This window comes from Polypterus senegalus, chromosome 6, assembly GCF_016835505.1.
Source record: "Polypterus senegalus isolate Bchr_013 chromosome 6, ASM1683550v1, whole genome shotgun sequence".
NCBI classification, from domain to species: domain Eukaryota; kingdom Metazoa; phylum Chordata; class Cladistia; order Polypteriformes; family Polypteridae; genus Polypterus; species Polypterus senegalus.
The window spans coordinates 10,179,133-10,201,188 of NC_053159.1; the positions used below are offsets into that span (position 1 = coordinate 10,179,133).

The window sequence follows — 22,056 nt, forward strand, 5'->3', positions numbered from 1 at the left end:
TTGTCTCACATATGCACATGGGAGGCAGCTAAAGGGCCTGAATGAGAGTAATTCCATGCCAGACCAGGGGTGGCAGAGTGCACTAACTTTTTCTTTCACTTGTCTGCAGAACAGTTACGGGAATTCCTGCCTGGCCCTGATGACATCACTTCCTGTTCTGGCATCAATGATGCCACTTCCAGTTCCAGGGCCACTGATGGCATCACTTCTGGTTCTGGGACAAATGACACCACTTCCAGTTCCAGCCTCACCGATGACATCACTTCCTCTGGTCTCCTTTAAAGCCGCCATTTTCTGGCTGTTGAGCCAGTGCTGTTGTGGACTGCAGTCTGTACGCATCTGTGCATTATTAATATCCATTTCTGCAGCCAGGAACAATATACGGGAGGCTTCCCCAAACATGGTTCTTTTTGTCTTGTTTATGGCAATATCTTTTAGAAATTAACTGAATTACACAGTATTTACTAAACTGCTTGCCTGCTTCACTTAGCCAGTGCCAAACCTGGCAATGTTTGAAACAAAGCAGGAACCAAATTTGGAAGGGATGCCAGTTTACTGCAAGAAACACACACAACCACTTCCAGTCATACTTGACCAAAAACTTCTGTTTTCATGCTAATTTTAATTTTTCATGCTTTCCATATGGAAATATACCTGGCAAGTAGAATGGGACCAGCATGCTTACGAACTTGAAAAGCTTTTTGCAAATAGTCAATGGCTCGTGGAAAAAGCTTGTCCTTTGAAGAAGGAGAAAAAAAATCAAATTATTGTTTTAAATAATGCATAGGTGGTATTATATTATTGCTTTAGGACTGGAAAGCTTTAACTAAAGAGATTAACTAAATATTATAGTTGCATGAACTAAGAAATACCTCTGCTTACCTTAACTAGTTCTTTTTTATCTGGATCCAAACTGCAAAAAAGAAAGTTGGAGATAAGAACTACAGGCTATTGTTTTTTATTACCAAATTCATTTTAATTTCTACTTACTTATCTATACTTGCATCATAGACAACTTTAATCCTTAACTGTTGATCAGTACTTCTCTTGACTATTCGATCCGATTCCAGGTGAACTCCATAAACTACCTAAGTTTCAAAGAAAAAAAATACAAAACTGTTTAAGAAAGAAGAATACAAAAAATAAAATAAAAAAATACAATGAATCACATACGAAGGACAAGTTCTTTAAAAAGATAAGGGCCCTGTGCTAAAACTGCAAAAAACCACTAAATGTTAAGAGTACACCAACTTAACCCTTTCGACCCTGACATCCTATTACTAGTACATTAATATGCCGTTGTTTTTGTAAAACTCGTTGGAACCAAGCCTGCTACTATTAGTGCAGACTGGAGAGACTGGCATACAGTTCGCTAAACACGGAAGTGAAAATGGACGCTTCCAGACTGTGCAGACCACTTTCAGCTTTATTTCCTCAAGAAGATTGAAATATTGGCAGCTATTGTATAATAGTGATAATTTTTTTGTTTTTTCATTTTTGAGCTTCCTAGACACTCCAAAGGCACAATATCATTCTTGACATAGTAAACTCATCATTAGATACGGGGGTCTTCCCAGACTGTCTTAAGGCTGCTATAGTTAAACCCCTACTTAAGAAACATAATCTCGACCCCTCGGCTCTTGAAAATGTTAGACCCATCTCTAACCTGCCTTTCTTAAGTAAAATTCTGGAGAAGGCAGTCATTATGCACTTAAATGATCACCTCAATAAACCTGCTATTCTTGATAAATTTCAGTATTTTTAAAGTATTTTTAAATTTTAAAGTAGTAAATGACTTGTGGGTAAATGCAGACAGAGGCCATTTATCTGTTCTCATCCTTTTAGATCTGAGTGCCGTATTTGACACCATTGATCACAACATTCTTAGAAATCGCCTTAGTCAATGGGTGGGCCTCTCTGGCAGGGTCTTAAATTGGTTTGAATCCTACCTGGCAGGTAGAAAATTCTTTGTTAGTTGTGGTAATTACAACTCAAAAGACACACAATATCCTATATGGTGTTCCACAAGGCTCTAGCCTGGGTGCACTGCTCTTTTCGATTTACATGCTTCCGTTAGGTCAGATTGTCTTGGGGCACAACGTGAGCTACCACAGCTATGCTGATGACACACAGCTGTATTTATCTATAGCACCTGATGACCCCGACGCTGTTCTTTTACTAACACAATGTTTTACTTGTGTTTCTAATTGGATGAATAGTAATTTTCTCAAGCTAAATAAAGAGAAAACAGAAATTTTAGTGATTGGCAATAATGGAGACAATGAGATTATTAGAAATAAACTTGATGCATTAGGATTAAAAGTCAAGACGGCGGTAAAGAACTTAGGGATAACTGTTGACTGTGACCTGAATGTTAAATCGCTTATTAATCAGACCACTAGGACAGCATTTTTTCTCTTAAGAAACATAGCAAAAGTTAGACTTCTTATATCATTAAAAGATGCTGAGAAATTAGTTCACGCTTTTTTTTTCAGCCGACTAAATTACTTTAACGCACTCCTCTTAGGACTACCCAAAAATGATATAAATTGTTTGCAAAGAGTGCAGAATGCAGCTGATGGAATCCTAACTAGGAAAAGAAAATCCGAACACATTTCTCCAGTTTTGATGTCACTACACTGGTTGCCTGTGTCATTCAGGATTGACTTTAAAATACTGCTTATGGTTTACAAAGCCTTCAATAATCTCGGTCCATCTTATATATCAGAATGTCTGACACCTTACACACCAAATCGTAACCTTCGATCCTCAAATGAGTGTCTGCTTAGAATTCCAAGAGCAAAACTTAAAAGAAATGGTGAGGCGGACGGCCTTCTGCTGTTATGTACCTAAAATCTGGAATGGCCTGCCAATAGGAATTTGCCAGGTTAATACAGTGGAGCACTTTAAAAAAACTGCTGAAAACACATTACTTTAACATGGCCTTCTCATTACTTCATTTTAATTTAATCCTGATGCTCTGTATATTCAATTTATTATCATAACTATTCATGGTGGCTCTAAAATCCGTACTGACCCCTACTCTCTCTTCTGTTTCTTTTCCTGGTTTTCTCTGGTGACGACCTGCGCCACCACCACCTAATCAAAGCACCGTGATGTCCTACAGTGATGGGATTAAAAGTCAGAAGTCTACATGACCATCATCATCAAGTTCTTCCATGAGAACCCTAAATACAGAGAGGACTGTTTCATTTATGTAGAATGCCCAGGGGGGGACTGGACGGTCTCATGGTCTGGGACCCCCTGCAGATTTTAATTTTTTCTCTCCAGCTGTCTGGAGTATTTTTTTGTTTTTTCTGTCCTCCCTGGCAATCAGACCTTACTCTTATTCTGTGTGAATTGGTGTGGTCTTATTTTAATTCTTACTTTGTTTTTTATTTCTCTTTTCTTCATCATGTAAAGCACTTTGAGCTACATTATTTGTGTGAAAATGTGATATATAAATAAATGTTGTACTTGTTGTATCTTACAAAATCATTTTTCCCATAAAAACAGAAAATCCAGGGCCGGAAGGGTTAATTCCTATGCATTAATGTCTAAAATCAATGCTCTTACCCAACACCTAATTTCAATCCTAAAATGTCACTTACCAAGTTACTACAGTGTCTTTGAACAATAAATTAAAAGACCTCAAAGAATAAGGTGAGTGGCTGCATAGAGACAATCCTTGGATTTCATGGCCCTCTTAGAATTCCAAGAACAAAACTTAAAAGAAGTGGTGAGGCGGGCGGCCTTCTGCTGCTATGCACCTAAAATCTGGAATAGCCTGCCAATAGGAATTCATCAGGCTGATACAGTAGAGCAGTTTAAAACACGGCTGAAAACACATTACTTTAACATGGCCTTTTTATAACTTCATTTTAATCTTAATTTAACTTAATCCTGATGTTCAATTTCCTCAAAATAACTATTCATGGTGGCTCTAAAATCGGTACTGACCCCTACTCTCTTTTCTGTTTCTTTTTCCGGTTTCTTTGTGGCGGTGGCCTGCGCCACCACCACCTACTCAAAGCTTCATGATGCTCCAACAATGATGGATGGATTAAAAGGCAGAAGTCTACGTGACCATCATCATCAAGTCCTTCCGTGAGAACCCTAAATCCAAAGAGGACTGTTTCATTTATGTTAGGTAGAATGCCCAGAGGGGACTGGTCAGGTGGTCTCATGGTCTGGAATCCCTACAGATTTTATTTTTTCTCCAGCCGTCTGGAGTTTTTTTGTTTTTTCTGTCCCCCCTGGCCATTGAACCTTATTCAATGTTAATTAATGTTGATTTATTTCGTTTTCTTATTGTGTCTTTCATTTTTCTATTCTTTAATATGTAAAGCACTTTGAGCTACTGCTTGTATGAAAATGTGCTATAGAAATAAATGTTGTTGTTGTTACATTTCAACTTATTCTTATAGTGAGAAATCAAGCAAAATGACACCTTTTATTGGCCAACTAAAAAGATTACAATATGAAGCTTTCGAGGCAACTCTGGCCCCTTCCTCAGCCTGCGAAGTGGTGGCAATGAGGCTAAAGATCTGTGCTGTTATCCCGAAGGTTGCCGGTTTGAATCCTCGTCACTGCCAAAAGAGATCCAAGGCCCTTAACCTTTAATTGCTCCAGGGGTGCTGTACAATGGCTAACCCTGCGCTCTGACCCCAAGGGTTATGCAGAAACTAACAAATTCCTAATACGAGAAATTGTATAAGGCGAAATAAAAAATTGTAATCTTTTTAGTTAGCCAATAAAAGGTGTCATTTTGCTTGACTTCTCACCACATTCATAGCGGCTAACATGGTACAACACCCTAGTGCTACAAACTTATTCTTAGAAAATGCACTTTCAAATCACAAATACAATTTCAAAAGTATTAAATAATACAGCAGAGACAAAAGAAAACACAAATTACATGCCACATAAACACAGAAAACTCCAAGCAAGATGCAAAAAAAAAAATCAAGTTACGTCACTCTCTCTTCATCCGCTTGTCCTGCTGATGGCTTTAGTGGACGCATGCTAAGCTGGACTGACAGGGCCACCCTATACCTGGCCTTGACAGATTTCAGTCCAAGGTGCTCCCAAGCCGGAAAAAAGACAGAATCCAGCTAATGTATCCTGAATGTTGACTTAGTGGACCTTGTGGAGCCAACCCGGACACAGACAGGCGGACATGTTGTTTATCAAACCACCACACGTTTATTTACAGCTATTTACAATGATTTGGTCACTCAGACCCAGTTCAATAAAGTGCACAAACCCCAATAATCACAGTCCTGGCCACAAATGCCTTCTTCTCGGGCCGCCTCCACACCTCTTCTGCCTCGTCCTCCTTCCACCCGACTCCAGCCTTGAATGAAGGGAGACGGCCCCTTTTATATTCTCCCGGATGAGCTCCAGGTGGTTCCTGACACTCCCTCGTTGGCCACGCCCCAGCGTGGTGGAAGTGCCGGCTGTTCTCCCGGCAGCTCTCCGGGCGCCCTTTTAATTCTTCCCCCCAGCACTTCCTGGTGTGGCAGAAGTGCGGAGGTAACAGGTCCCCAAGGCATTGGGGTGCCTCCTGGCGGTGACCACGGGCCCCTACAGGGTAGGGCTTCCATGCCCTCAACCCATGGCCCCCAAAGCAACCAGGAAGGCGGCCCCCACGTGATCCAGGGTGGGCGTAGACCCACATCTGGTCCCTCATGGCGTCCCGGCCGTGTCGTTGCCCCTGGCATCCCTGACAATCTCTAAACTAGGGTCTCTTAATTTCAAAAAGAAACAGTTCCATTCAATGGCCGTCTTGATTTTATGACCTTCTTAGCCCTATCATGCCCATTCCGTGTGGTTGATCTGGCAGCAGACCCCATAGGGAGTCAGTTTTCCCAGTACTCGGTGGTGAAGCTAATGCATCATTACCACCTTGCCAAAGTCTACTGATGGCACCTGCAGTGTTGGGAAGATAAAGAAAGAAAGATCCACAAGAGTATCCTGTTAGTAACACATGTATGTAGGTGGCCAAATAGTCTTTTGGCCTTAGAAAATTTGGAGGTTTATTTATTTCAGCACCCAGCTGACTGGATTTTTTCCCCTTTTCTTTCAAATCTCTACATATGAACATAGCATTTGTTATCATGTTTGAGTTTCTGTTTCTCATCCCAAAAAAGTGTCGGTCAGGTTAACTGGCATCTAAACTGCATCGGTTTTCCTGCCAAGCTTATTTTAGCTAGCGGCTCTCAATTGGTCTTAATGGGAAAAATGTGGTTTCATTTGTGTGTCTGTGCCCTGTGATGGACTGGCACTCTGTCCATAGTTGTTTCCTGTCTTGTGCCCAGCGCTGCTGTGATAGGCTGTGACCCATGACCCAAAAGTGGATTAAGCAGTTTAGAGAGCTTATGTCAATATGGTATAACAGGTCCACAGCTCCCATCAAAAAGGCCAGTTTTAAATAAATACTCATTGCACTCGCGGCTTAATGAGTTGTGTGGCTGAAGCGGGTTTCCTGGGGAGCTAGTGATGTGGCCGTTTCTCACCTAAGTGCACAGGTGAGAGACGGCCCGCATCTGTAATTGTTCCCGGGAGCCGCTGACTGCCACAGGTGAATCACGTCCCCTTTTATTAAGAGTAGCACGAGGCGGCTGGGAAGGAAAGAAGGGAAAGAGCCGGAGGTTGCAGGAAAGCGGGAAGCAGCAAGGAGGAGAGACAGTGAAGCGAGTGAAGACTCGCTCGCAGGCAGCTGGACAGTTGAGCCCTAGCAGGGGTGTTTGGTCAACACCTAGGACAGTTGGAAGTGGTCGCTCCCGCTGAGCATTTTATGACGGAACGGGAGTGACCGCTGACCGCATAAGGCCAAGAAGGCAGCGGGAGTCAGAAGGCTTGGAAGTAGAAGCCCCAACGTGAGCGTCCTGGCCGCTGGGTGAAAAGCCAAGTCTCGGTCTGGACAGTGCAACCGAAGCCAGGGATCGGGAAGACTCCAGAGAAGGCCAGCTGCAGGAAGGGCAACTCCCCTGTTGAGAAGCCCGATGGGAGAAGCAGGGGAGCCGCCAGGTAAAAGACACCGGGCTTTGGATTTTTAAAGGGACTGCTTCCAGATTTATTTTAACCTCATTGTTTTAAAGGATTCTTTTTTTTCTAGTCATTAAATTTTTAACCTACACTTCACAACTGTTTTAAATCAGGGCTGTGGAGTCGGTAGATAAATGCTCTGACTCCGACTCCTCAGTTTCTAAATCTTCCGACTCCGACTCCACTGTATGTATATACTATGCTAATATATTTTCTACATCCATTGAAGGAAAGGAAGGCAACATACATGTCATTTCACCACAGAACTACTGGCCAGTGTCACTCACCGGCCAGCTGATCAGCACAACGAGCCTCTGCTGGAGACAGGTAGGGAGATCGGTGTTCTCGGCTCTTCGGCCCCCTTCACTAGTGCATAGCGAAGGGGAGCCGACGGAGCTGAGAACACACCAGATGATTTTTCAGGCGTTTGACGCGTGATGACTCGTTGACGGCCGAAAAATCGGCAGTGCATCTGTAAATGTATGGGGGGCTTTAGGCTAGGTTCACAGTTCCCTGTAACAGTGGAACACGACACAATGGAAAGCGGTGCCGCACCTTACCTGTGCATTACATCCCATATAGTGACGCATACAGTCAATGAAAAGCATGCTTCATGGTTACTTGACATGTTCGTTTTGTGGTAACATTATGCACTGCATGCATTGGGCTTTATTCTTACAGCAGAGAAGTAGTTCATTATGACTGTTTGTGAATTGGGACATTTCAACTTACTTTTTTTAATCCCATTTAAATTTAGTAGGAGTCGGAGTCGGTTAACTTTTTGCCGACTCCGACTCCAGGTACCAAAAATTGTCTCCGACTCCTCGACTCCGACTCCACAGCCCTGGTTTTAATGGATCATTTATTTATTGAAGATTTTTTCAAAGCACTGCACTTTATTTAATTTGGACATTGTTTTGTTGTTCTTTGTAATAAAAGCACTTGACCCTTTTTACACTATCCCCTTGCTCCATTTGTTGTGCCGCACTGCCGTGCTCATCGTTAACATTACCGACGGTGCGAGGGAGCATACAGCGAACCCGCATTGTCACAGTCAATATGTATTATTGTGATCATTTTTCAACATGCTGTGCTGTATATTTACTTTTGAACTCCCCAATTTCTAAAACCACCTGATGGTTTCCAACATTGGAGGTTTATCCAATGTAAAAGTAATACAGTGAAAGTCAATGAAGATTTCTTCTTTCTTAAATACAAAAAAAAAAAAACCTACTCTCTACTTTCTGTTCACTGAAGCACAAATTGAATCAACACCTGATAAACTGGTCACTTCCAATTTAACGGTGACTGAGCACGCTGTAAATAGCTGGATTTTATTACGGCCCTACATTTAAAAAACAAAATGACAGAATCAAGACCCAGATTTTTGGTCACGCATTGGACAATCATCTTTTGTTCTGCATCTCCAATGTTGATCACCTTTCTGCGTGGACGACGGTTACAGGGATAAGGACTGATGAAATGAACCATGAAATCATGGCAAGTCGTGATATTTTCTTTAGAAAGGTGGAAAGGATTGATGAGCTATGAAGGGCTTAATGGCCTGTTTCTGTGAAACATTCTTCTAATATTCTAACGCTCGAATATTGAGGTATTAGCACAGAATTAAAATTAACAACAAATGAAACTGTGCGTGCCTATGACATAACATTACAACAAGCCACAAATAAGCACAATTTTCTGCCAATGCGAAACTGTTACCACAATGTTTTGTTGAAAAATCACCTCCAATACTACATTTTTATGTCAATCTCTTTCTTGAATTCATGATTATACAAATTTAAACTTTCAACTTAATGTGTCACAACTCTAAATGTAAGAATATATAAATGACCATCTTTATATCTCTCTATTATAAAAGGAAATCCTGAGATGAGCCTTTTTTCAAAGAGATAATTTCAAGTCCCGTGAGATAAGACTTTGGCCATGAGATTTTTACAAGTCAAGCCCTCCTCTCAACCATATTTAGCCATGCCCACGGCCCTCTTACCTCTCATTAGTATGAATGCTTTTGTCAGACACAGTTCCTACACTCTTAGCTCTTATAAATGTTTACGTTTTCCTTATTTTAAGTTTCCAATAAAAGAAGACTTATTATATCCAAATCTTATTGAAGAATTTCATCCCGAAAGGTTATCAACAGAAGAAATGAGTACATGGGCAATCCCAGCACCGAGAAACGATGAAGTCAAACGAAATAACGCAAAAATTGGCTAAATGTGTATCAATAGACTGAGCTGAAACAGTTGGTGGTGATGGTGCGGAAGATGGAAACATCAACTTACAAATATCACGAAGAATATCTACAACCGTACGATCTTCCACTGCCCGAATTAGCGTTGAAAGAAGGATGTTTCCAAGAAAGGTAATGTAGTCCATCTTCAGGGGATAACATTAGACACCAAAGGAGATCTTGATTTGCCATTCGTATTAAAACATTAACAGTTTCCCGTTAGAATAGCTTTTGCAAAGACAATTAACAAATCTCTGAGCCAAACATTATTTAATAGAGGGAAAGAAACGATATTCACTCACGGGCAGTTATACATTGCGTTGTCATGATGCAAGTCCAAACACAGAATTTAAACTTCAATGCGATATTGACAAAAATCTAATTTAAAAAAAATGTTTTTTACTGAAGTTTTACAGTAAAAGTGTAAGTTTAAAAAGTATTTGCATGTTAACTTCAAAGCCAAACAGAACGAAATCGTATTACGCAACAAGTAACTCTTAACGCAACATGAAACATAATTTACTTTTAAATTATTACGTTTTACTATTTTTTAATATGGTTAATTACTCACTGTAATATAAAATAGTTAGTTCTATTATGCATATGTGACAATTCCCATGAAAATAACAATCTGTCTAAATTGTACATCCGCATCCCCATACGTGAGCGGCTGAACTGGAAAGTGGCTAGTGCGTAGTGCCAGCCCGGGGGCTAGCGAGCGAAGACAGCAGGGGTCAAAGCCCCCTAGTACTTGATATTTTTAAGAGCCTTTGGATAGAAGTGTCAGCTAAATCTAAGTGTAAGTGAATTATTGATTTTCTGTTTCATTTTTGTCACTGTACTGATTATTCAACCAATAATGATATTGCTACCTGGCCTCATGGTATGGTATGGCGCTGCTCCTTTTCTCCTGGAGGATTACAGATTATTGAAGGGAAGATCAATGAAGCCATATACACTGCAAAAAATTTAAATCTAAGCAAGTGCGATTTGCTTATATTTACAGTAAAAATCTTAACAGTTTTATTTTGAGATAGAGGGAAAGAAATGATATTCACTCATGGGAGGTTATACATTGCGTTGTCATGATGCAAGTCCAAATACGGAATCAATATTCAATGAGATATTAACGAAAATTGAATTCAAAAAATTGTTTTTTTACTGAAGTTTTACAGTAAAAGTGTAAGTTTAAAAAGTATTTGCATGTTAACTTCAAAGCCAAACAGAACAAAATCGTATTACGCAACAAATAACTCTTAACGCAACATGAAACATAATTTACTTTTAAATTATTCCGTTTTACTATTTTTTAATATGGTTAATTACTCACTGTAATATAAAATAGTTAGTTCTATTATGCATATGTAACAATTCCCATGAAAATAACAATCTGCTTAAATTGTACATACGCATCCCCGTACGCGGGCGGCTGAACTGGAAAGTGGCTAGTGCCAGCCCGGGGGTTAGCGAGCGAAGACAGCAGGGGTCAAAGCCCCCTAATACTTGATATTTTTAAGAGCCTTTGGATAGAAGTGTCAGCTAAATCTAAGTGTAAGTGAATTATTGATTTTCTGTTTCGTTTCTGTCACTGTATTGATTATTCAACCAATAATGATATTGGCGCTGCTCCTCTTCTCCTGGAGGACTGCAAATTATTGAAGGGAAGATCAATGAAGCCATATACACTGCAAAAAAACTAAAATCTAAGCAAGTGCGATTTGTTAATATTTACATTATAAATCTTATCAGTTTTATTTTAAGATTGAATTGACTTATCAAATATCTGGTGATTAAGATTGTTCTGCTTGTTTAGAAAATGTCTGCCTTGTGGAATTATAACAAGAGACACAACTTTTATTTCCTAATTTTTTCTTTACTGTAAGCAGATATTCATCAAGCTTTACATAATGCACTTTTACAGCAAAGCAGGAAACTGTCAAAAAATGTTAAATACAGAAACTTGAATTATGTTTCAGTGTAGGCCAAAATGTACTTAAGTATATAAAAAAGAGTGGTACTTTAATGATGATGACGAGAAGATCCTGAAATAACAACATGATTGAATTACCATAAATAAAAATGCAGTCAAGTGCACCAAAATGCACGGCTTTAAATTATTTTTGAATTGCTTCATCAGTGGAGCTTCATGGAAAGACCAGGAGAAAGACTCCCTAATACGTAGAAGCCATACAGCTGTACAAGTGCTCACTAAGAGAGAAAGCTGGCATCAGAGGACCTTAGTAGTCTGGCAGGTTGGTAAGATCACTGGGGCAGTCTGCTGCACAACATCACCATTCCAATTGTTCTTCAACCTAATTTAAAGCATTTTGTTAATTATGTTTGGTGCAATGCTTCCAGTTTGCGATGTGCTATAGTGGTTGAAAACGCATTAATATTATTAAATCAAACATTAAGTGTTTTACAACCCTGCCCATTGTAAGTGTATAGTGTAAGACATTATACGAAAGTGAAATGATAAAGTGATTAAAGATGTTTTTTTTAAATTTGATTTCAAGGCATATTTGCTGTCCAAGCATATCTGGTGTCATTACACAGTTAATCAATACAATAGTAAAATCTGTTTAAATATAACACTTTTTTTATAATGATCTCAAGAGCTATGCAGCTTCTCTACAGTGCGATAATTGTTTTTTCCATTTTTGTTCGAGGACCTGTGCACAGACAGGTTAGTAGTCACACAGTGGTTGGGATTGAACTGGCAGCTTTAAGATTTAAAGGCCAAAGCTAGAGCCACCACACTTTAAGCCTGTGGACACCTCAGATAATTATGAAATTGAATTGTAAGGACTCAACAAGTGAGTAAATGTGTGACCCAGGTCAAGTTTTCTAACCTTCTTGTGCAGGGCTGTGGAGTCGGTAGATAAATGCTCCGACTCCTCAGTTTCTAAATCTTCCGACTCCTCTGTATGTATATACTATGCTAATATATTTTCTACATCCATTGAAGGAAAGGAAGGCAACATACATGTCATTTCACCACAGAACTACTGGCTAGGAAGCCAACACTCTACTATAATGCCAGATTAAAGACAAACACAATTGATTGGCGGCGCGATTGCGGTGTCCACATGGACGGGCAGATCCAGCTTGCCGAAAATCTCGACCACCGTCCCCATCCAAAGTAATGTGATGCCTCTGTCTGCTGCAGTGGCTGTCTCCTCTGTCAGCCAGCCGGAAGGTTAGTGCATTGTGTCACTCACCACAACAACAACAACATTTATTTATATAGCACATTTTCATACAAACAGTAGCTCAAAGTGCTTTACATATTAAAGAACAGAAAAATGAAAGACACAATTATAAAACAAAATAAATCAACATTAACATCGAATAAGAGTAAGGTTCAATGGCCAGGGGGGACAGATCAGCTGATCAGCAGAACGAGCCTCTGCTGGAGACAGGTAGGGGGATCTGTGTTCTCGGCTCGCCCCTTCACTGGCGCGCAGCGAAGGGAGCCGACGGAGCTGAGAACACACCAGATGATTTTTCAGGCGTTTGATGCGTGATGACTCGTTGAACGGCCGAAAAATCGGCAGTGCATCTGTAAATGTATGGGGGGCTATAGGCTAGGTTCACAGTTCCCTGTAACAGTGGAACACGACACAATGGAAAGCGGTGCCGCACCTTACCTGTGCATTACATCCCATATAGTGACGCATACAGTCAATGAAAAGCATGCTTCATGGTTACTTGACATGTTCGTTTTGTGGTAACATTATGCACTGCATGCATTGGGCTTTATTCTTACAGCAGAGAAGTAGTTCATTATGACTGCTTGTGAATTGGGACATTTCAACTTACTTTTTTAATTCCCATTTAAATTTAGTAGGAGTCAGAGTCGGTTAACTTTTTGCCGACTCCGACTCCAGGTACCCAAAATTGTCTCCGACTCCGACTCCACGGCCCTGTTCTTGTGCCACAAATGTGGTAGCACAGAAAGCTTTGTATTTTTGTGACTCTGTAAACGATTTGCATGTTCTCCTCATGTCTCTGTGGGTTTTCTTCCAGGCCCCAGTTTGTGTTTGGTGTGTGTTTACCCTGGACTGGCACCTTATTCGGGGTCTGCCCCTGTGCTGACTGGAATAGGCTACAGCACCCCAACTGCGACCCTGGTCTGGATTAAGTGGGTTAGAAAATGAAAGAAATTTTGAATTAAAAAAGTTGGTTAAATACGTTTATGAACGACACAGAACTGGATTGTGCAGGTTGCAATTATACGGTTCTATAAATGTAACCAAATAGTGAGGCTGTGGTACATTGCCCGATAGCTCTCACCTCTGTTGGAGAAACCTGTCTTGCAGAGGACAAGAAGGTATGGAATAAGATGATATGCTATGGCGGGAGTAGCCAAAAGAAGCAGATGATTACGGACCGGACTTATTACGTGTAGTTTCTCATGCACAGTTCTGAGACCCCGTTTTAATAGCAGAAGTGTCATTTCATGACCTACACTAAGACTTAATGGTATTCTTCTTCATCTTTTATCTTTTCCCACATCTATGTGGGGGTCAATGAAACTGATCAGCCTTTCGCTTTCTCTTCCCCGTACGTCCATTTCCATCACTCTTCTGCCCACATTACCATTGTATCCCCTCATCACCACACCAGTCCTGCCTATACCACTTCAACCTACTTTCCTGTACTTTCTTTGATATCTGTACCAATTGTGTTGTACCTCCGATGGTCTCATTTTTTATTCTGTCCTTTATTGTAACTTTACACATCCATCTCAACATTCTCATTTCTGCCACATCCAACTTCTACTCCTGCTGTGCTCCCTTTAAAACTCACACAACCTTGCTGATCTTAGCACTGTATTAATAAATTTACCTTTAACCTCTGCCTTAATTCTTTGATCACACAATACTCCTGATCCCTTCTTCTAATTATTCCAGTCACATTGCACTCTGTAGGTTGTCTCCGCATGTAATTCTCCATCTTGGGCTACCACTGATCCCAACAATTTAAACGTATCCAGTCTTTTCAGTGGCTATCCCTACGGGTTAACATTTGAATCCTGATGAAAATGAAACTTCAAAAGTTCTTTCTTCTTCGTATTTATCGTCAATTCTCTATCTTCCAAAGTTTTTCTGTTTTTTCAACTTCCTTTCCACCTCCTCCGTTCCGCCTTAATACGCATAAGTTACTTTAAAGGGGTTTTAGCGATGACACCCAGACTTAAAAGCACTATTTGTAGAAATTCAGACCGCAAACAAATACTTGACACATTGAATACAATGATTTCGTTTCTACGGAGATAAATAGATAATGACCATGACTGACTGCTGAAACAGCGAGCAAAATGCAATATCAACTGGTAAACTGGACACAGTATCTTTTTAAATATATCATTAACATATTACAAACCCCACGTTTATTGTGCATCACATAGATAAATGAATGAATATGGAAAACGTTTTAATGCTTGACTAAAATGATAATTAATGAAACGCTTTAAAAACACAACAAAGACTACCAACACTATACAGTAACTGCCCATTGAACGACGTATTACCGCCTTCCCATTTCACTCACCTCAGAAGCAGTCGGGACACGATGCCTACAAAGATGACAGTGAGAAACGTGACAGGCAACTACAAAAAGATACAAATGACGAAATAATCCAAAGACTATTTTGCAGGAGCTCAATCTCGTCGCCATCATCCGCAACCATCGTCGAGCCGGCGACCTGCCAAACGCCCTGACAGAGCGACGTCACGTCAAAGAGGATCCCGCCTCTGGCCCGACGTGCTCTGGAAGTGACGTAGCGGATTGGTTACAACGTCCTGTCTTTCAACGCCCCGGGCACCAGGCATTCCCTAGGTTACAGTCTCCGCCCACAAAGCTGTGCAAGTAAGTGACGTAAGCGAGTGGAGCAAAGCCGCGGATCAGACTGTAGTCGCATTTATTGTTAAAGCGCCTATAGAGTTCGCCTGGCCTGCGCTGACACTGTCATGCCGAAATTGTGCTGAAATTATTTTGACAATGTTTTATTTCAAATTGAAGTGGGCACCTTATACCAGGGCCGTTTGAAGGAATTTGGGGGCCCCAAGCAAAATGGACATGGAGGCCCCCCGCACGCACGCACGCACGCAAAGGAACCACAGCATAGCCATACAGTTTAAATTCACTCACACTTTATATAAATAAAAAAGGTTTACAGTGCAAATACTGCTGTTGCATATACTGTGCATAAATAAAAAAATGTTTAGAGTGCAAATACTGCTGTTGCATATAAAGTGCATAAAATTTGAACATTTTCAACAATTGAACATTTGCAAAAAACACCACTGTACCATAAAATCAAATATACATTAAAAAAGTGAACAATAACTAAATCCAACATACTTAACACACACTTAACACTCCAAAACACACACACACATACATACTCACATTAACATTTTTCAGTTCTCTCAAACATGTGCAAATTATCTAAAACTGCTGTTTGCGAGCCTTGTTTTCTGCAAAGGCAATCACAATGTCCTCCATGTCCAAAGACTGGCGAACATCCTGCTCAATTGACATAAGTGCCAGTCCTGTGAGCCTTTCTTGGCCCACCGTGGACCTCATGTAATTTTTTATCAGCTTCAAAGCTGAAAAGCTCCTCTCACCAGAGGCCACTGACACAGGGAGAGTCAGGAGTAGACGCAAAGCGATGCTTAAATTACTGTACAAATCCAGTAGCTTCTCACTGTAAATGTAATTAAGCATGTCAAATGGGGAAGTGGCTACATGGTCTGGAAAAGTGTAGAGATGAATTGATCTCAAGTGCCAAGTCATCAGCATCAATGTCATGGAGGGTTTGTTCCAATTTTTTGCATCGTTCATGAAGCTTTCCATTCTTTATTGTCTGCTTCATGTTTTCCTTTGAGAACAGAAAGTCATAAAGGTCATAAACACCCTTCAGTCTTGAAAACCTGTCACTTAGGCTTCTGAGGGCTGTGTCAACCATGGGCAGAAAGAAGTCTCTTCTAAAAGTTATTATCCATCCATCCATCTTCTAATCCGCTGAATCCGAATACAGGGTCACGGGGGTCTGCTGGAGCCAATCCCAGCCAACACAGGGCACAAGGCAGGAACCAATCCTGGGCAGGATGCCAACCCACCGCAGGACACACACACACACACTAGGGACAAGTTAGTATCCCCAATGGACCTAACCTGCATGTCTTTGGACTGTGGGAGGAAACCCACGCAGACACGGGGAGAACATGCAAACTCCACGCAGGGAGGACCTGGGAAGCGAACCCGGGTCACCTAACTGCGAGGCAGCAGCGCTACCACTGCGCCACCGTGCCGCCAAAAGTTATTATTATAATAATAATTATTATTTTAATTTCTTCTATGTAAAGCACTTTGAATTGCCATTGTGTATGAAATGTGCTATATAAATAAACTATTTACTGTTAACAAACAATGAAATTATAATTAAATGTTTACTAATTATTAGTAGTGCTGTGAGTCGACTACCAATGCTTAAAAACATCCCAAGCTAATGTTTGATGCACAGAATTTATTGTGTGGTTTTCCTAAATAGATTATCACAGTGGAATAGTTAGTATAGCATGCTATGCCACTTTCATCAAAACCTATTACAAAGCTATAGCAATGTCATGTCATTTATGTATGATACATAAACATATTTCTGCTAGCCTACCTGCTGCAAAATTGCACCATTTGTACAAGACAAGTAGAGCTATTTTATGTGTGTAATTTATCACTTACCACTGTCTTGCTTTTTCTTATCCTCCTCTTCCTTTCTCTTCTTTCTTTTTTGGCTTCCTGAAGCATAATTCCGCTTCATGACTGCCGAGGACGTTTTGTATTTTGCCGGCAGCAGAGATCGCGTGATTGGCTGGCTGCTGTCAGCGAGGGGGCCCCCTTGAGGGGGATCCCGATAACAGTGTCATTGCACTTTACTGCATTCACTATCAATGGGGCGCTCACACAGTTTGTCGCTGCATTTTATTCTTAACCAGTCGTTATCTTGGGGCCCCAGGCCAGCTCGGGGCCCCAAGCAATTGCTTGGTTTGCCTGCCTTGTCGCGACGGGCCTGCCTTATACCCAAGCCTGTTATCAGAATCAATCAAAAAGTCTACTTGTTACAGTAATGTAAAAATGTAAGTGCACACCATGGAAACTGTTGACTTTTTCAACATATTTAAACAGTCTGGCACTAGGTCGTCTAGAGGTACCTGTGACTGGCGTGAGATTGACTGGTGGTGGTGGCCTGTGTCACAATGGGATGAGGTCCCATTGCGTGGAAATGCAGCCCAGAGTGAACGGTATAAGCTCCGTCCAAGATCTGACGTGAAGCAAAGCTCATTTGTGCCTTTATAGGTCGATGGTCTGGTTCTAGAAACAGTAGAGACTTTTCAACGTCTTGGTTACCACCACTTCCAACACACTAACATGGGAAGAAAACATATATGTGTTCTGGTCTGCTCTAAAAAGGTTTTGGAATTTCAGTTTTTCTGAAGAATCACGTATAAGAAATACATTAGGGCCATTATTGTTTTCTTCTGTACAATTGTATAACATATTGTAATTATTTCTTAATCAGAAGGTTGACATATTTTATCAATATTGTGGTAGTCTTGCAAGTCCAGACATGCACAGTAAATTCTACTTGTACAGACAACCATAAATCAATTTGGCTTAAAAGTGTGTGGGAACAATTAGAACACTCAGAGATTATGAAATTTCTAAAAACAACGCCTCATAGATAGATAGTAGTTTATCATAAAGGCAGTTGAAAGTAGGGGCAATGATTTTAACAGCAAACAACAATGGTGCTTTTGTTAATATAGTCCATCTACTAGCTAGCTTGTAATAATAATAATAATAATAATAATAATAATAATAATAATAATAATAATAATAATAACATTTTATTTATATAGCGCCTTTCCAATTCTCAAGTGGATGGATAAACCGATGGCTGAAAATCTCCCAAGCACACCCCTTTTGAAAATACACTTCTGGTCAAAAGTTTTCAGACACCCCGATTTTTCGATTTTGTATTAAAATACAAGCAGTTCAAGTCTTGTGAATAAATTGAAATAGCACAAAGGTAAGTGGTAAACTGCCAGATGTTAAAAAAGGAAATGTTTAACTTACCAAAAAATGAAAAAATAATGCAATTTTTAGAGATTTTCATAGAGGACTTAAACATCTCCTCTCATCTGACCTCATCTCATCATCTTAACCACTTTTCCTGGTGTGGTTCAGCTCAGACCTCACTGTCCCCAGCTACAGATTTAAGTTTTTCCAGGAGAATTCCCAGGCGTTCCTAAGCTACTCAAGAAGTAGGATCATTCTAGTGTGTCCTGGGTCTAGTAGGATTGGCGACGGTGATGCGGTGTTCACTGGATGTTTAAACTGTTCTTTCTACAGCCTCCAGTTAATCCAAAATTTTGCTGCAAGAATTACTACAAGAACAAGAGAACATGAACACATAACCCCAGTTCTTAAATCCTTACACTGGCTCCTGGTTAAGTTTAGGACAGATTTCAAAATCCTCCTTTTGTCATTGTCACACACGTGCACTTAGGAGGTAGTCAACAAGCCCGAAGGTGAGTGAAATATCGTGAGACAAGGGGTTGATACACAGTAATAACACCTCTCTATCTCTCATCAGACAAAAAGAAGAAATATAAAATACCTCCAGTACTGGGATTGGCTCCAGCAGACCCCCGTGACCCTGTGTTCGGATTCAGCGGGTTGGAAAATGGATGGATGGATACCTCCAGGTTCCCAAGATGGCAATCGATCGTCACATCTTCCTCTGATTCCCAAAGACAATGTCACTTCCGACACCCTCGTCACAATGTCACGTCCGATACCACCCTGATGACATCACTTCTGACTCCACATCACTTCTGGCTTCCAAAGATGACATCACTTCCCTCTGACAGTCATGACGTCATCTCCTGCCAACTCACTTCCGTTTGCCATTTTTTTTTCCTGTATAAAAAAATGATATTCTTTCCCATGTACTTTGCCAATTGCTATACAGTATTTCGATCCCAATTTCTGGTCTTTTTTCTTTATTGTCCTTTGAACATTACACAGGGACGGTCCCCAACTCTTTTTTGTTGTGTTGGAGTCGTATATTTCATCACAGCATATAAAACCTTAAATGGCCAAGGTCCGGCTTACTTGTCTGAACTTATCAAGACTTACAAACCAGGGCGCATGATAAGATCTCAAGATGCCAGTCTGTTTATGATTCGAAGGATTAATAAAATAACAATGGGAGGTTGAGTTTTTAGTTAGAGGGACCCCTAAACTGTGGAAGGGTCTGTCTGCTACTTTAAGAGATGACCCTTCGGTCTCAGCTTTCAAATTCCAGCTGAAGACTCACAACTTCAGTTTAGCACACCCTGACTAGAGCTGCTGATTAACTACACAGACTGCATCTCTGTTGTTTGTCATTAGCACTAAAACATAAGAAATATGATACTTCTAATTTACTACTAACACTCACCTATTCTGTTTCTCTTCTTGGTACTCAAATGTGGCACTTGGTGCCACTGCCCACCTGCCAAGTGGTTTTACCTGCCTAAGGTAAAGTCATCTCTGATGGAGGATCGCAGGAATCGTCGGGTAGAGGGGTCCTTTCATCGGATTGGCTGGCCCAGCACTGACTCAGCTGTGGAATGGCCAATAGGGGGAGGCAGCTTGATAGCCGAGGTCTCCAGGACTCTAAACAAATCCAAATCCTATTATGTGATATCATCCATCCATCCATTTTCTAACCCGCTGAATCCGAATACAGGGACACGGGGGTCTGCTGGAGCCAATCCCAGCCAACACAGGGCAGGAACCAATCCTGAGCAGGGTGCCAACCCACCGCAGGACACACACAAACACACCCACACACCAAGCACACACTAGGGCCAATGTAGAATCGCCAATCCACCTAACCTGCATGTCTTTGGATTGTGGGAGGAAACCGGAGCGCCCGGAGGAAACCCACGCAGACACAGGGAGAACATGCAACGAACCCGGGTCTCCTAACTGCGAGGCAGCAGCGCTACCACTGCGCCACCGTGCCGCCCTTATGTGATATCATCTACTGTTAAATTCTGCTCCGTATTTGTAATATTGTTATTTTACTGTTATACTGTATAGAGGATTACTTGTATTTTGTTCTGTGTATTGTATTGTATTGTATTGACCCCCTTCTCTTTGACACCCACCTACCTGGAAAGGGGTCTTTCTTAGAACTGTCTTTCCCAAGGTTTCTTCCATTTTTCCCCTACAAGGGTTTGTTTTTGGGAGTTTTTTCTTGTCTTTTTAGAGAGTCAAGGCTGGGGGGACTGTCAAAAGGGAAGGCCTGTTAATGCCCATTGTAGCACTTCTTGTGTGATTTTGGGCTATACAAAAATAAATTGTATTGTATTGTTTTGTACCGCAGGGTCTTCACCTAGTGGGATGTGCCCAGAGCAGCTTTAGTGTGAGCAGTCCCAGGGAGCATCCTTATGATGTGTTCAAACTACCTTTGACTGGTTCCTCTTGATCCATAGGAGCAAGCGGCTCTACTCTGAGGCTCTTCCAAATATCTGAGATTCTCAACCGATCACAGAGCGTCAGTCCAGCCACCCTGCGAAGAGACCTCAATTTTTGCTACTTGTACTCGCAATGCCGTTCTTTCTGTCATTACTCACAGCCCATGACCATACCTGAGGACAGGGATGTAGGTGGACCGGTAAACTGAGAGTACTGTCTTTATGCACAACACCCACTTCAACATCATGGAATGTCACAGCGCCTATGGAGCGGCTGCCGCAGTTCCAATCTGCTTGTTGATCTCATGTTCTCTTTTTCCATCAAATTTATAAGCAACATCTCGAGATATTTGAATTCCTCCAGTAAGGGCAGTTGTTTCCACCTCGCCTGGAGAGAGCAGTCCACTCTTTTCTGAGACAGAACCATGACCTCATTTCTGTTGCTTCACACTCGGCAGCAAATTTCTCGAGTGTGTGCCAGAGGTCAGAGTCGGATGAGGCAAAGAGGATAATATCATGTGCATAAAGCAGCGATGACGGTCTGTGACGTCGGGGCCGGCTCCATGCTCCCACTTCTGTTTCCGGAGCCTCTTGAACCCAACCCCGTCAATAATGTAACTGGATGAGCCAGGCAGATGAGGACACTCACACACAAAGCAAAGCAAAGGGGTAGGTGCCAAAGTGCTCTGCTGCTTTTATTAAAAATCAGTCAAAAACACCGCCCAAAACAGAGAGCAATGCAAAAATTCAATAATAATCCCTGCCTACAGAAAAGATGTGAAACGTGTGCTCATATTTATAATAGACTGCATAATTATACCACACTGACGACTAGAACGTTGCATAAAGGGATCATTTTCCTTCAGATCTTCTAGATCTTCTAGTTATCTTCTAGATAGATAGATAGATAGATAGATAGATAGATAGATAGATAGATAGATAGATAGATAGATAGACACTGTAATTTCCATCCATCCATTATCCAACCCATTATATCCTAACTACAAGGTCACGGGGGTCTGCTGGAGCCAATCCCAGCCAATACAGGGCGCAAGGCAGGAAACAAACCCTGGGCAGGGTGCCAGCCCACTGTAGGATCATCTATTTTGGTCTACCTAATTCTCTGCATGAAATGTCCTGACACTGCACTCTATGTGGGAAAAACTGGACAAACACTCCGCCAGAGAATGAATTTACACAGGGTCCACATTAAAC

At 41.1% G+C, this 22,056-nt stretch overlaps 1 protein-coding gene across 1 annotated transcript in view; it reads right to left on the reverse strand.

Annotated features, from left to right (window-relative positions):
- Nucleotides 1–15,034, reverse strand: part of lmln (leishmanolysin-like (metallopeptidase M8 family)) — a 37,465-nt gene extending 22,431 nt beyond the window's left edge. The window contains exons 1-4 of the mRNA XM_039755379.1: nucleotides 14,861–15,034; nucleotides 991–1,088; nucleotides 883–913; nucleotides 655–737 (exon numbers count right to left, since the gene is read on the reverse strand). Coding sequence (XP_039611313.1) covers nucleotides 655–737; nucleotides 883–913; nucleotides 991–1,088; nucleotides 14,861–14,989 — 341 coding nt within the window. The 5' untranslated portion in view covers nucleotides 14,990–15,034. The remainder of the gene's footprint in view (nucleotides 1–654; nucleotides 738–882; nucleotides 914–990; nucleotides 1,089–14,860) is intronic.
- Nucleotides 15,035–22,056: the final 7,022 nt, after the last annotated feature.